General features: G+C 39.1%; 1 protein-coding gene across 2 annotated transcripts; it reads left to right on the forward strand.

The window, feature by feature from the left end:
• The first annotated feature begins 249 nt into the window (after positions 1–249).
• Positions 250–16521, forward strand: arsa (arylsulfatase A). 2 transcript variants are annotated; one of them, XM_034176668.1, is made up of 8 exons: positions 250–584; positions 3697–3937; positions 5252–5470; positions 5628–5797; positions 6356–6480; positions 8178–8305; positions 9256–9358; positions 15683–16521. In XM_034176668.1, exons 1-8 carry the CDS (start codon positions 358–360, stop codon positions 15976–15978), a joined length of 1509 nt encoding a protein of 502 aa, XP_034032559.1. In that variant the 5' UTR covers positions 250–357; the 3' UTR covers positions 15979–16521. The 2 variants fall into 2 exon arrangements, with proteins under 2 accessions (XP_034032559.1, XP_034032558.1); XM_034176667.1 differs by lacking the exon at positions 15683–16521 and adding an exon at positions 9494–9873 and having other exon boundaries at positions 358–584.
• Positions 16522–17046: the final 525 nt, after the last annotated feature.

The raw sequence follows: 17046 nt of genomic DNA on the forward strand, positions 1-17046 counted from the left end.
ATGCATTTTCTACTGACACCGCGAGACGGCTGCAGAGCTTCAACCTTTCAAGATGGCGGAGCCGCGATCCGCTCGGGCAGGCCTTTAGTGCAGCTCGAGCCTATCTATAGAAGATCTGTGGTCTATGATCTGTACCGCCATTGACTTTACTGACCCCCAGAGGGCGCTACCTTTTTATGCGACAACAGCGCCGCTAATGATGACGTCGAAACTCTCAGCCAGTCAGTGTCCAATGTTCAGTTTTAGAAATTCATGGTTTCTTCGCTACTCTAGGAATAAACACATTAGGTTCCAGCTCAGTCAGGCTTTCCTTGGAGTAGCGAGATAACGGAGACAGGACAGTTCAATATTTGAGGAATGGCTTCCATCCGTGTCGTCGTTTTGAACCTTTTCCTTCATTTCTGCTTCTCCTCCTCGGCTTCACCTCCGAACTTCGTCGTCCTGTTTGCGGATGATTTGGGTTTTGGGGACTTGGGGTGTTACGGTCACCCCACATCACTGACTCCGAACCTGGACCGCCTAGCAGCGCGAGGACTGCGCTTCACCGACTTTTACTGCAGCAGCCCGGTGTGCAGCCCGTCCAGGTACCGCCGAACACAGGGGCGGAGGAAGGATTTCTAGAGGGGTGGGCACAACTTTGGGCTGGTCCATCCAAAAAGAAAATTAACCGCTTATCTGAGATCAGGTTGTGGGATAATAAAAATGGAAGTGGCTATTTGCACGGCTGCCGTGTCCATAACTCTCATTTGGCTATTCGCACGGCAAGACTCCGGTGGTAAAACTTGGAACTACTTATACAGTTACTTGCCCAGTTCCGGATCATTGCCAGTTCTGGATCGCTGTAGTTTTTGTGCCGCCGTTTCTCGTAATCAGCACGAATAAGCCAATACTTGGTACCAATGGAAAGATTGATGTTTTGTCTACAAACGACCACAAGCTCGACCGGATCCAGCCATCCTTGTGATCAGCAGAGGAATCAAAACATCCCGGTGTCTGCGGTGTACGTGTTTTTTCTGACTCACTCATTCCTGCAAGTTTTAAAGTAACGAGCTCTAAAACATAGCAAAGGTGAGTTAGCCGTTCGGTGTTTTTGGTTCTAGAGTGGGAAAATACTTACTTACTTGGGTAGAAAATGTCAGTGTGTTATGTCTTGCTGTTTAATTGCTGCGCACATTTATCTCCGACGCAAAAATTTGCCAGTTCCGGATCACTTGAAGCAGCAGCCTCGTGTCTGTAGTTGTGAGTCATGTGGACTTTGGGGCTCATCTCCACATCACGAATGGACATGAATGTGGGGGCTTTTACTTTTTAATTCGGGAGAAATCTCACCTCCACACTTCATTTTTTGCTCGTAAAAATGTATAACGGCGCTTTTCGAAACGAAGTAAATTCTCATTTAATAAGTATTATTTCTATCATTTTGTGGTCAAAACACATTCTCGGGCACAGTGTGTATCATTCTGCATTAGAAGGGCTCCAGCCAGATGCCAGGAATGAACCCAAAGTGACGCAGAGTGTCGTGATCCAGAACTGGCAAAAGTGATCCGTTTCTGGCAAATGTTTGCGCCACACATAATATGGCTTCCCACTTTAAGTAGAAGCGCTACTCCACCCAGACTTTTTCAGCTAAATAACATCCAAATACCCAATACAACAATACACAATAAAGGACATTCAGTTGCATTATGGCTCCGTATAGCGGGACTTTAAAAAAGGTGATCCGGAACTGGGCAACCGTCTGTATAAATAAACATACTGCCGTTGTTCGAATAGGGTCGGCCTTTTGCCACCAGTCTTGCCATGCGAATACTGAAATGAGAGTTATGGACATGGCCGAAGGAGTTAAGACATCTTGAATGCAGTATGTTTGTTTATACAAGTAGTTCCAAGTTTTACCACTAGAGTCTTGCCGTGCGAATACTGAAATGTGGACACGGACAAAAAAAAAAATCAAAATCGAAAAATATTAAAGGAGTTACGACATCTTGAATGCAGTATGTTTGTTTATACAAGTAGTTCCACGTTTTGCCACCAGAGTCTTGCCGTGCGAATAGCCAAATGAGAGTTATGGACACGGCCGCTGTGCGAATAGCCACGCCCAATAAAAATATAGAATTGTGAAATAATATCATTATCCTAAACAGTATTAGCAGTACTAATAAGCTCTGGTATGTGGGTCCAGGCCTAACAAAAGTGTTCACCACGCTGCTTATGGTTTTATTGTTTTGAGAACAAATAAAGATAAACTTGTATCAAAGTGTACCCTTTGTACACTTTGAATAAAAAGGAGAACAAACTGTGTGTGTGTGCGTGTGTTTCAACAGCAGTTAAAGGCTGACTCAGACTAATGACCATGTTAACAAACTGACTCCCTGAACCTTCCTCAGCTCATTGCCATTATTCAGATTCAGATGACTTTATTAGTCCCTGAAGGGCAATTCACTTATACAGTCAGCCCATCCATAATTACCGAATAAATACGATAAAAAGAGATAAGGAAATAAATAAATAACCATTATCATCGACAATCAAACATCATCACATCAACAATAATCACAACCAGTGGCAGCACAGCAGAACAGTATGCTAAATCATTGACAATTCACCTCTACACTTGTTCATTTAGTAACCTCATGGCCGAAGGAAAAAAATAATTTGCATATGCTTTGTTTCCTGAATCGGCACATAATACCGCAGAACTGATGGCATAGATACAAATTCACTGACAAGTACATGATCAGGTTGTGATAATATTTTGTGCGCTTTCTGGACCACAGTAACTTTAGAGCACACCCTGATGATGTCATTCAGACACTTCCTGTTTTTCGCAGATAGACCATAAAAGCAGCATATAAAGCAAAATGTTAAGTGTCTCAATAAAAGTTTGCTAAAAGGTACATAAGATATTTCTACTGACACTGAAGGAACTGAGTTACCTCAACAACTAGATTCCTTGGTTTGCTCACTTTATAATGCTGTCTGCGTTATCACTGAATTTGAGTTGCGAGTCAAACACGGTGCCCAAATACTGATATATGTGTACACAATTTGTACCTCTTTACCTTGAATACTGCTGGATTTTGGGCCAACAATAGATTTTCTGAAATCTATAATAATTTCCTTAGTTTTTAACACATTTAAATCGAGGAAGCTATCATTACACCACCTGACACATTCAGGGAGCACAGCCATGATCGAAAGGATAAAAAGCAGGGGAGAAAGGACACAGCCCTGAGGAGAACCTATATTTAAAGATAGAGGACAAAACCTGCTGCAGTCTGTTAAGAAACTTAAAATCATCAATAAAGTCTGATCAGGTATCATAAAATAGGAAGCTAGCCTATCAATTCAAATATGGGGCTGCATGTTATTAAAAGCAGAGCTAAAATCAGCAAATAAAAGTCTTGCATGGGATCTGGGCTGTTCTAGAAGCTTATGCACTCTCATGCAGTGCTTATTCACTGCATGTGCATTGTCATGCAAGGCTCTATAATGTCTCAGCATTGATGATGGATTCTTATGTGCCTTGTGGTGAAGTATGGCTGAGGTTTTACACATCACTGGTTCTAAATTAGCTTGGATTTTTGGCTTTACGTACATGAAAATTTACACTTGGGTTGAATGAAATGGACTTTATTGTGGAATTCTTGTCACTTCAGTGAAATAACAGTTTTGTTTTATGTTGATGTCTTCCAGGGCGTCTTTGCTGACGGGGCGCTATCAGACCCGGTCAGGTGTTTATCCAGGAGTGTTTTATCCAGACTCTATAGGCGGCCTTCCTCTGAATGAGACCACCATCGCTGAAATTTTGAAACCTCTGGGCTACGCCACTGCTGCTGTTGGGAAGTGGCACCTGGGAGTTGGGCCTAATGGAATGTTCCTCCCAACCAATCAGGGATTTGATGAGTACCTTGGAATTCCTTACTCCCACGATCAGGTCAATATCAGTGCATTTGCATAAAGCAAAAAAATCCACTCTGTGATGTATTTTGTCCAAATGTATGTGGCAAAATAGGTCATAGGATTCAATGCACTTTGATCTTGCTACCCTTAACTGTGATGCCAAGCAGTTAAAGTAAAAAGTTTTACTGAAAAAAATCCTATGTCTTAACCAATATTTGGCATTGCATTTGACCAAAACTGGAGCACTTTATTTTTATTTATTTTTTTAATCTTGCATAAACTCTCTTTTTTAACACCGTAAGTGTAGGTTAGAGATCAAGTGAACTGCACAATGCACGCCTGAATGATATTACTAACTAAATGTATATTTGTTTGATTTCTTTGTTTTTTGTGTTTGTTAGTGTGATCAAAGCTGATGTTCTCTGAGTCTGATCTGCTTAAATTTGCACTTCCTATAACAATAATAATAATAATAATAATTAAATATAATGCAGTGCTAAAATACCCTCGGCCATATGAGCATGTAATCAGTGAAAGAACGTGTAGAAAGAGTATGACCTTTGACCCCTTAGAATAGGTCAAGGTTAGCCATCTTTGAAATGTCCAAGGTCTGTGTCCCAAAAATGCTCCCTGTGAATTTGAAGACTCTAGCAGTAATAGGTGTGGACTTATGCTGAGCACACACAGACGGACGGAGGGACGGATGCAAAGTCTTCTCAATTCCCGATGGCCTTGGGTAAGAACCAAAAACAAGAGACAGAGATAGTTCTTCCTTCCCGCTGTTGCCAGTGTGTTTGCTCAGGGCGTGAATGCTGGTGCTCCTGTTATGTTTTCACTTCCTGTTCAGACAGGTTATAAGAAACTCCGGGTGATTTGTGAAGCATTAATAAGGATACTTTATTTACAGTTTCACAAGTATAACAAATGAAGGTAGTTTAACATGCTCTCTGTTCTTTTGTGTGCAAGCGTCTGTTTCACACACACAATAATATCTTATAGATATTTGTACAACAAAGAATGGAAAAAAATATTGTGATTCTTACGTGCAAAGTAGAGAGTCATCCACATGCATATTTTTAATTTTTTGTTTAAATCATTGTTAAAAAAAACTGTATTTGTCCCTTTCCCTGTTCACAAATTGCGTTCCTTGTCAGCTGATCTCTGTCAGAAAGTTTTGTGTTCTCAAAAACCTCAAATTATTAAGCATATTGACAGTGATTAGAACATTTTCTACACAAAGCATTCCAGAATAATTTTAATAATGACTTGGTATCAGTTACCCAAAAAGTTTTTTTGTTTTTGTTTTTTAATTTTAACATCTTTTCACTTGTGTTTCATGTCATCCCAGGGCCCCTGTCAGAACCTGACTTGTTTTCCTCCAGATGTAAAGTGTTTTGGATTATGCAACATTGGCAGTGTATCCGTCCCACTGATGCACAATGATGTCATAATGCAGCAGCCAGCCAATTTCCTGTATCTGGAAAGGGCTTACAGCGAATTTGCTACTGATTTTATCATCAAGTCAACCAAGAATAAACAGCCTTTCTTTCTCTACTATCCCTCCCATGTAAGAACCAGGAATAGTCTAAAGTAGGACACATTTCTGTCTTTTCTGCTCAATACACACTGGTACATAAGAGTTGCAATTTCTTTTCTTTCGATGTTACTTTGTTGCCATAGGAAAGTATAAATTACCACTAACACAGCTGTTGGTCCTTGTCTAGCACACCCACTACCCCCAGTATGCTGGTCCAGGGGCTGCTGGGCGCTCCTTAAGGGGCCCGTTTGGAGATGCTCTTTTGGAGTTTGACAGTACTGTAGGAGACATCCTGTCAACTCTGGAGCAGATGGGAGTGATCAACAACACACTTGTTTTCTTCACTTCTGACAATGGGTTGGTCTTTTCCTTGAACTTGTGAATGAATGTCAGTACCCAGTTTAGATCATATCAAAGATCACTTCTTTTTTTTTTATCTCCAAGAGGCAATTCTTTGAACAGTTGGTACCAGTACAACCATCCAGCACACCTTAAACCATCAATACATTAAAAGACCATAACAATGTTAAAAAAAAACGGAAATTAGAATAAGGGCAAAAAATAAGAAATAAGCATTGTTGAGCTCACACATTGAAAAGACCCGTTAAAAATAACAATACTTAAAATTGCAGTGAGTAATTTGAAAAGCACACAGGAATTTTTAAAAGTGTTTGATATGCATGGTGTGGCTGTAATTAGCTCTATTTGTGACATTCCTGTTTATATTGTTTGTCATTGATTTTTTTTTTTTTTTTTTTTTTTAATTTTTGATCAACTTTCACTGCAGGTTTTATTTTATTAGTAATTATCTTCTGTTCAAAGGTGGTGTTGTTTTATATCTTTGCCCTGTGCTTAATAGCTTTGTGGCCTTGTTTATCATGTTTTGTTGTGTTATTTCACTCTGTCTTCACTTAGGCCTGAGCTGATGCGCATGTCGCGTGGAGGTAATGCTGGCCTGTTGAAGTGTGGGAAAGGCACCACCTATGACGGCGGCATGAGAGAGCCAGCCGTCGCCTACTGGCCCGGGACGATCAAGCCAGGTCAGGAAACATTCATCTGTGGTAGAGATTCAGTGCTGCCAGAGGTTTGAAATAAAGGCACAGAGAGAATTATTAAATACACATTTAATACCTCTGCTGCAAAAATCTAAGCCACTTGTAAAATAACAAAAAAAAAACTTTGTATGTTTTTAGATCCAGCTTTAAATTTTGAACATCACATTAATTTTATGACCAAAAAACTATGGCCTTTCCTTTCACTGACTGGTACGGAGCTGTTGCTTCTGGCCTTTATTACTAGCAGGCTCAGCTGTTGTCATGTTCTCTTCTCTGGTCTTCCCAAGAAAACAATAAATAAATTGCTGACCATTCAGAATGCAGCAGCACGTGTCTGAACCAAGACCAGAAAGAGAGCCTACACTGCACCAGTTTAAGTCCCTTCATTGGTTCACTATTAGATTAGAACTAAATTGTGAATGATTTTATTAGTTTTCAAATCTCACCCCAGAGTTTGTACTTTGACCTTGGAACATCTCAATAAAGTTGGCCAGATGCCCGTAATGTCCTACTTAGCACCTTTATACCTTTCAGTTGATTTATTTTATTTATTTATTTATTTATTTTCCCGCCAACACCACTCAAATCCTCACTCTGGCATCATAGTTGTTCCAAAGGTGAGAACAGATGTGTGGAGGCAGCTTTTTGTAATTATTGGTATGTCCTTTGTCTTTGGAATGGTGTCTTGAGAGTTGAGGGTGGCACAATCATTGAAAGAAATCTTTGCACATTCCTTTTTAGACCCAGTTATTCCTCTTATTTCCTTTAACCATTACTTTCTGTCTGATTTTGCTTTTGTTTTCTTATTGGGGTCTTGTGTTGGACCTTTTTACTTTCCTTTTTTAAAGTTGCTATATAAATGAAGCTTGATTGACTGATAACTGAGCTTTAAACACAGCATTAAATGTTGACAGCAAGGTGAAGCATAGCTGTTTCCTGTTAAAAAGAAGATGAAAATAAGAATTACAAAGCTAAAGTGCCAGTAGTGGTTTGAGTGATGATCCAAATTCCTGAGATCTTTGGGAGGCTGGAGATATGAATTTCTTTCACAACAAATTAGTGATGCTTGAATCTTGGTGGATTAAGTGCACTGAAGTTGAGGGAGACTGTGTAGACAAATTGTATACAAGCAGTCCTTGTATCTTGTTGAGACCATGGGCTTTCTGAATTACCAACCAGCCTGCCATTGAAACAGGTCATTCTGAACATTGAAATAAATGTTTTAGTTGAAACTGTAGTGGTTAAATGGTTTACTGGAATAATCTTAAACAGATATTCCCGTCAGGTTATTTGAATGTCCTGTGTTTGGTTTTGTTCCATTTCTCTTAAAGACAGTTGATAGGTAAATTCTTGACCTACTTGAACACTTCAAATAACACAGCCATATAATAATAACAGATATATCAAAAATATCACAATAGTAGACAAGCGGTCTGTCCGATGTGTTCCCTGCCTCCCACCTGATGACTGCTAGGATAGGTTCCACTCTTCTGATGACCATTAACTGGAATAAGTGGGTTTAGAAAATCACAATAAGGCATTTTATACAAGTGAGTTCAAAATGTTTTGCCTGGTTTGGAATACATACCATTAAATTTTAGGATCTGTACATAAAATTCAATGCATAGGGATAGAAGGTTCTCTCAGTATTGTCTACATCAGTACTCGTTGCGTCTCTGTAGGTGTGACTCATGAGCTGGCCAGCACGCTCGATATCCTGCCAACCATTGCAAGTCTTGCTGGAGCCAAACTACCACAAGTGCTGCTGGATGGTGTTGACATGACAGAAGTCTTAGTTAACCAAGGAAAGGTACACACATCTCTAATACAATGTCTCACACAAAGTAAAGATTCCCATACAGTGAAAATTAACCCATTAAAACCGGAGCAGCGCAGTACCCTGTAATGTAGATTTGTGACATTTTATAATTGTTATTTCTCAACGATAGACAAACCCTTACAAAATGACAGATGAAGGAAAGCCTAACTTCTCCAGAACAAAGTGAGCCCAAGCATTGCATTTTCTGTTGCCTTGGTCCAGATTTACATTCAATGACAGCACTAGATTGTGTCGGGGCCAAATTGTAGCTCCTTCATTTCTTGATGATAGCACTTTTGGGAGGACTTAAAAATTAAAAGTCCTTCATTGTAATTCAACAGTTTAGTAGCAGAAAATTTGATGAATGGATCTGTGGACCTCATCTTGGCAACAGGCATGGTTTTAGATTTGTAAAGTGTAATTGGAGAAAGGGGAAAGGCAAAGCTGAAGACAGATAAGGCCTATGTTGTTGCTGTTGTTTGATTGTTTTTTCAGTGTGTGGAAAATGGTATGACTTTAAACTTTTTTTATGTGTGATTGAATTTTGATCTATGGTTGACAAAAATCAATAATTCTTTCAGACAAAAATTGAACAACAATGATGCCAGTTATTTATGTACTGAGCAATGTCAAAAGTCCATCCAAGGAGCTGGCTTCGCTGGCTTGTTGCTTTCCTGTAATAAACATTTTGAAAAATATCACATTTGAAATAAAAACTTTTTTCCCCAATTTTTTGTTTATCTTCACTGTTGAACCTGAAACTGTCTAAATTCACCCTTCATTTTTTTCTGAAATTTTAACTGATTTTCTGTCAGTTTAGCCAACATCAATGGCTTTCTTATTATGTGTTCTATTAATAAGCCTTTGCTTTTAACATGTTATTTAGGTGGACGTTGCTTGCAAATACCCATTCATCATAATTGGTTACATTTGTTTTGTAGAGTAAGAGGGAGACGATAATATTCTACCCAACATTTCCCAGTAAAATGTATGGCTTATTTGCCCTTCGGTTTGGAAAGTACAAGGCCCACTTCTATACACAAGGTAGTGCTCATACACTTACTCATCTTCAACCGCTTACTCCAATTAAGGGTGTTCATACATATAATGTTAAGTGAAGGTATAAAACAAACTACAGTTGATTTAAGTAGATTTGACTCTTGTCATTTTCTGCATCAGGTGCTACACACAGCGGGACTACTCCTGACAAAGACTGCCCAGTATTCGCAACCCTGAAATCCCATGACCCACCACTTTTATTTGACCTGGAGGCTGACCCGTCTGAATACTATCCTCTTTCCCTGGTGGGAAGACCTGACCTCCAAGTCCTGCTGGACAAGATCAGGAATATCAAGAAGCAGTTTGAAGACTCCATGGTGTTTGGAGAGAGCCAGATTAATAAAGGACGTGACCCCAAACTCGAGCCTTGTTGCACTCCTCTCTGTAGCCCTAAGCCCAGCTGCTGCCAGTGTTGATGGGACAAATTCTTACAAAGGAAAATAATAATGTGATAAATGTTAGTGGCACACGGAAGTGATTTGACCTAATTGAAATTGTAATCATGAAAAAAGACAATGTGGGGGTGGGGTTGACACAATGACAAAAGGCAGAATTTTTGGCTCTTTGCGTTGTTTTGAAATAGTGACATCCAGGATTTGGGGCTGCTGTTTTGCACAGAAACATTTTTGCTTTTGTTATAGTAGAGAAGCTTGAATCTTCGACTGGACTGGGTTGCTTGACGCGAGGGCGTTTCGCTTCAAATCGCAGAAGCTTCCTCAGCTAAAATTCTTGCTCTGGTAGTCTGACTTCTGTCTTGACTCTTGTAGAGAAGAATAACAGAAGCCACAAAAGCTGGAGTTTTAAACCTAACCAGACCCCTCCTACCGAGAAGCAGACTGCTATAGGCTAGTGACTAAAGATTTGCTCTAATTAGCACCTATTGTGATCTAGTTAGCACCCTCCTAATGATAGGGCAGCTGTCCCTCCTAACAATGGGACTGACACCTCTCCTGATGACTCTCCTTTTGTTTTTGTTATTTTTGAGTTCCTCTTTAATTGCAGTTCCTTTAACCCCCTACCACCTGCCTCATTTTGGCTTGTCAGTATCTCACAAATAAAAAGTGAAATTTCCCACCGATGGGATATACAGGCTTAGAAGGGGTTTATAAAACCTCCTCTGAAGAGTGTCCAGTTGTCTTTAATATTGAATCAATATTGAAAAATAAACATATATAAAAAAATCCACTACATTTTGACTTGTTCTGTTGTCTTCATTACTGTGCAAATAGTTTAGGTAAAGTGTACATGTTTCTGTTGTCTACCCACACATTTATTTCCACACATGTAATGCAAGGAATAATAAGCTCAGATCAAAGACACGTCTCTAGGGTTGCCAACTCTCTGAAAAATAAATAAGGGACACCTCACCGCCAGGGCCGACCGGCCGACTGACCATTGCCTTCACCCTTCCCAGCGTCTGTGTGAAACGATTTGTAACCATTTGACTGTTGACTTGACCCTGAATTTAGGTAGATGCATACATGCATTTGTTCTGATATGAACACATGGAAAACAAATTATTATTTAGCAATTTATCTTTAGTGGAAAATAAATTTTCACTCACAATTTCAATATGAGCATTCTGTCTTCTTTAAAAATAAATCTAGTGCTATTGCTTAACTTAAAATTGTATAAACAAAAAAAAACAGAAAATTTGCATCATCCAAAACAATGTAACAGTACACATTTACACATTTAGTGTAATAAAAAGTGCAAAAAATAAAGTCTGAAAAGTAAACAATACTGTTATAGAGCACCTTTTCCCCCAGCCATTTTCCTTTTCTCATTCTCCCCTGTATTTTTGCATTCTTTTTTGTTTTTTTGTTTTTTTTTAGGAGGAGGAGTAACGACGTTACAGATATTGCTGTCCGTAGGCATATCTGCAGTGCCAGTGTCGGTGTCTGTATCGATATCAGCCATGCTGATTTGTTATTGTCGTCCAGCGACCGTCGTCGGCTCATGACGTCGATATCTTCTTGCGAGCAGATGTCCCTCGACCAATGAGATAAGAGTGATTCTGTATCGTCAACTCGTGTCTGTCAGCTCATTGGTGAAAAGCAGGAGAGAGGCTGGGATCAAATTTACCGTAAGTTTCCATATAAAGCGCCAGTCAATTCCATTGACATTTTACAGACTTTTTGATTCTCACAGAAATACGGGACAAACTGCGTCCCGTTTCAGGTCAATACGGAACGCACACTTTTATTTCCAAATAAGGGACGATTCCGTTTTTCAAGGGACGGTTGGCAACCCTACACGTCTCTGAAATCGGCACTTCAGCATTAGTTCCATGACATATTTACAGGTGTCGCCAAAATACTGAAAAACATTTTTTCCAGTTATTTCAGAATATGCCAACTTTACATATTATAGACTAATTGTATACAAACTATTTCAAAATATGAAGCTCAGTGCAGTTTAAATGTAGTTTTAAAAAGGCACAATTTATTAGCAAAATACTAATTAGCATTAGCACTTACTTTGTATGTCGGACTGTATATAGAGTTTATATTCTTCATTACTGTTTGGGCAGCAAGTAGACGCTCGAGTGAAGAGTAGATATGTTTCTGTGTAGGCTCTCAGTTCTCCAGGTGGTTTCCATAGTAGAGAAGCTTGAATCTTCGACTGGACTGGGTTGCTTGACGCGAGGATGTTTCACTTCAAATCGCAGAAGCTTCCGCAGCTAAAATTCTTGCTCTGGTAGTCTGACTTCTGTCTTGACTCTTGTAGAGAAGAATAACAGAAGCCACAAAAGCTGGAGTTTTAAACCTAACCAGACCCCTCCTACCGAGAAGCAGACTGCTATAGGCTAGTGACTAAAGATTTGCTCTAATTAGCACCTATTGTGCTCTAGTTAGCACCCTCCTAATGATAGGGCAGCTGTCCCTCCTAACAATGGGACTGACACCTCTCCTGATGACTCTCCTTTTGTTTTTGTTATTTTTGAGTTCCTCTTTAATTGCAGTTCCTTTAACCCCCTACCACCTGCTTCATTTTGGCTTGTCAGTATCTCACAAATAAAAAGTGAAATTTCCCACCGATGGGATATACAGGCTTAGAAGGGGTTTATAAAACCTCCTCTGAAGAGTGTCCAGTTGTCTTTAATATTGAATCAATATTGAAAAATAAACATGTATAAAAAAAATCCACTACATTTTGACTTGTTCTGTTGTCTTCATTACTGTGCAAATAGTTTAGGTAAAGTGTACATGTTTCTGTTGTCTACCCACACATTTATTTCCACACATGTAATGCAAGGAATAATAAGCTCAGATCAAAGACACGTCTCTAGGGTTGCCAACTCTCTGAAAAATAAATAAGGGACACCTCACTGCCAGGGCCGACCGGCCGACTGACCATTGCCTTCACCCTTCCCAGCGTCTGTGTGAAACGATTTGTAACCATTTGACTGTTGACTTGACCCTGAATTTAGGTAGATGCATACATGCATTTGTTCTGATATGAACACATGGAAAACAAATTATTATTTAGCAATTTATCTTTAGTGGAAAATAAATTTTCACTCACAATTTCAATATGAGCATTCTGTCTTCTTTAAAAATAAATCTCTGTAGTGCTATTGCTTAACTTAAAATTGTATAAACAAAAAAAAAAAACAGAAAATTTGCATCATCCAAAACAATGTAACAGTACACATTTACACATTTAGTGTAATAAAAAGTGCAAAAAATAAAGTCTGAAAAGTAAACAATACTGTTATAGAGCACCTTTTCCCCCAGCCATTTTCCTTTTCTCATTCTCCCCTGTATTTTTGCATTCTTTTTTGTTTTGTTTTTTTGGGGGGTTTTTTAGGAGGAGGAGTAACGACGTTACAGATATTGCTGTCCGTAGGCATATCTGCAGTGCCAGTGTCGGTGTCTGTATCGATATCAGCCATGCTGATTTGTTATTGTCGTCCAGCGACCGTCGTCGGCTCATGACGTCGGTATCTTCTTGCGAGCAGATGTCCCTCGACCAATGAGATAAGAGTGATTCTGTATCGTCAACTCGTGTCTGTCAGCTCATTGGTGAAAAGCAGGAGAGAGGCTGGGATCAAATTTACCGTAAGTTTCCATATAAAGCGCCAGTCAATTCCATTGACATTTTACAGACTTTTTGATTCTCACAGAAATACGGGACAAACTGCGTCCCGTTTCAGGTCAATACGGAACGCACACTTTTATTTCCAAATAAGGGACGATTCCGTTTTTCAAGGGACGGTTGGCAACCCTACACGTCTCTGAAATCGGCACTTCAGCATTAGTTCCATGACATATTTACAGGTGTCGCCAAAATACTGAAAAACATTTTTTCCAGTTATTTCAGAATATGCAAACTTTACATATTATAGACTAATTGTATACAAACTATTTCAAAATATGAAGCTCAGTGCAGTTTAAATGTAGTTTTAAAAAGGCACAATTTATTAGCAAAATACTAATTAGCATTAGCACTTACTTTGTATGTCGGACTGTATATAGAGTTTATATTCTTCATTACTGTTTGGGCAGCAAGTAGACGCTCGAGTGAAGAGTAGATATGTTTCTGTGTAGGCTCTCAGTTCTCCAGGTGGTTTCCATAGTAGAGAAGCTTGAATCTTCGACTGGACTGGGTTGCTTGACGCGAGGATGTTTCACTTCAAATCGCAGAAGCTTCCTCAGCTAAAATTCTTGCTCTGGAAGTCTGACTTCTGTCTGACTCTTGTAGAGAATAACAGAAGCCAACAAAAGCTGGAGTTTTAAACCTAACCAGACCCCTCCTACTGAGAGGCAGACTGCTATAGGCTAGTGACAAAACAGTAGCTCTAATTAGCAACTATTGTGCTCTAGTTAGCACACCTAATGACAGGACAGCTGTCCCTCTAATGATGGGAGGCATCCATCCCATCATTAGAGGGACAGCTGTCCTGGCAATATGATTTACAATTCATTATATTTTCAGGAGTTGCTGTTATGTGGTAGCACAGTGGCACAAAATGGAAGTCCACTAGTCTCCCAAATGTTCAAGGCTGCCTGAGGCCCATTCACTTTTACAGCTGGAGATCAACATGTAGCTCTCCTGACAAACGTCCTGTGGAGGCCCTAAGCAAACCCAGAGCAACACAACAAAATCTCATGGAGTGGAATTCAATGCACAATCGGTAACAAAGGCATTTAATTCTACAGGAATAATGTATTTTCCGGAGTCTAAGTCATGGATTTTAAAAAATGCCTATTGAAGAGGAAAACCCCATTTATAAGTTGTACACATTTCATGTATTATCAGCTCTTTAATTTGAGATGTTTGTGCATTGTTGTAGCTTATGTTTTATTATTGGCATTTATGCTTCTACTATTAGAGTTTATTTTGTTTCGTGCTTTGATTCCTGGGAATGTCCGACATCAATAGTTATTGTATAAAGTGTAATTTTTCAGGATACAAGTCCCAGCGGAATATACAACCTGCCAAAGTAGTTAAAAAAAAAAAAAAGTAACTTGTGGAAAATACGATTAATTACTTTAAAAACACTCTGATAATGTCGAGTTGGTGGAAAAATTCTGTTGGATTTACTGGTTTAAAATGCACATTTTGATAAATTACCACAACTTTATACTGTGAAATAATACAGGTTGTTCTATGAAGATATTTACATATATATATATTTTTTGTTTTACTGTAACAACAACCATTATTTTTTTTTTTTAAACAGTGTGTAAGGAGCTGAAAAACCAGACTTGGAGGATTTTATAAGCAGGTGACATTTCATTGATAGTCTAGCGATCCTCAACCTTCTTATGAAGGAAATGAGCCACTGCTTTCCTCCAATTTATACAGCACAAAATCACAGCAAAAGTCACACCAAGGTGCCACACAGGAACAAGGTTTAAATGTAGTGATAGATTTTCTCCATGTTGTCCATGTCTGTACTGTTTGCTTCTCCATAGGTGTGACTCATGAGCTGGCCAGCACACTTGATGTCCTGCCTACCTTTGCAAAGCTGGCAGGAGCCACAAGTGCTGCTGGATGGGGTAGACATGACAGAAGTGTTCTTTTTATACAGTATCACACTCTAAGATTACCCTTTGGTAAAAATAAAATATTAATGATTTTTTTTTTTTAGATTGATATGGAGACAATGCTCTACCCAATATATCTAAGTGAGAAGTACAGCCTATTTGCTCTCAAGTTAGAAAATTACAAGGCCTACTTCTATACCCAAGGTAGGGTGCATATAACAGAATATGTAGAAATGACAATGTAAATCATAATCACACAGTCAGAACTAAAGTAGACTTATGTTTGTTTGGCTCATTTATGTTTGTCCATTAGGTGCCAGGCAGAGCGGAACCACTCCTGACCAAGACTGCCATGATTCTGCAACCCTCAAAGCCCATGATCCACGACTTTTATTTAACATGGAGACAGATTCATCTCAATTCTACCCTCTCTCCCTGAAGGTAAGCCCTGATCTCCAAGTCTTGCTTGACAGGATTATGAAACTCAAGAAGCAGTTTAATGCCTCTATGGTGTTTGGAGAGAGCCAGATGAATAAAGGAAAGGACCCCAAACTGGAGCCTTGTTGCACTCCCCTCTGTAACCCCAAACCTAGCTGTCGCTGGTGTTGATGGGACCAGAGGTTGGATCTTAATGTATGAACTGGATTATCAAGCATAGTATTCCATTATTATTCAAACCAAAACAATATCCCAAAACACAATTTTGGTCTCATGGCAGGATTCTTATTTAACATCCTTTAACTCCTGTTATTGTAAATCAACTCCCCTATAATGACATTATAATTTTCTTCACATTATTACTGAAAATATGTCAGACTGCTTTATACTTCCTGACTTGTTGAACACTAATTAGTAATCATTTCCATCTCACCTTGGTGAATAATCATATAGCTTCATATGTACAGGTTTTACAACACATACAAAAAACTACAGAGAAAAATAAAGGTTTCAGACATCAAGCATATATTTTATTCATAAGACCAAACCCATGACAAGGCAAAGTGATTTTTTTTTCCCTTTGTTTTTCCCCTTGGTTTTTACAAGTCCTTGCTTTTAAAGATACAAGACCGTATAAGTTCTGTCACATACTGATTTGCTCTAGGAATACAGTGAAGAATCTTGTTCATGTAATAAAGACAGACGTTTGGTTTATTTGATAATGGGTGTCTCAGTGGCTACATGGGGCAAGATCATCCTCAGGTTCTCTTGTATAACTGTAGAAGGAAAATAGTGGGAAGAAGTAGTTGGCGGTAACAGGATAGAAAAATGATCAGAAGTTCGTCGATACAAATCGCAGATGGGTCGCACTGGTGGCGCTCAGATGTGAGTACTATAACTGGCGAGAAGCAATAATATTTGTTGAACTGTAGCGACTGAGGCTTCAGTTTGTAACAGCGGAGTGGTCAGTGATCTGGTGGGTGTGTCACACGCTTATGATGTCACAGCTCACAAATGTGTCCTAAAGCCAGACTTCTCAGCGTTACAGAGACAGTGGGAACCCAGACACTACCTGTGTGATAAGACCTTGTGTGGAAACAAGACACTGAAACAAAATTATTGCAAATCACATTTTTTTTTTCTTATTTTTAAGGGGTTTTGTTCGGTTGTAAGCTTTTTTCTTTTGAGTCAGTGTTCATAGTTCAATAACATACTCAACATAAAGGACACATCACTATC

Source organism: Thalassophryne amazonica, chromosome 8, assembly GCF_902500255.1.
Source record: "Thalassophryne amazonica chromosome 8, fThaAma1.1, whole genome shotgun sequence".
In the NCBI taxonomy this organism is placed as follows: domain Eukaryota; kingdom Metazoa; phylum Chordata; class Actinopteri; order Batrachoidiformes; family Batrachoididae; genus Thalassophryne; species Thalassophryne amazonica.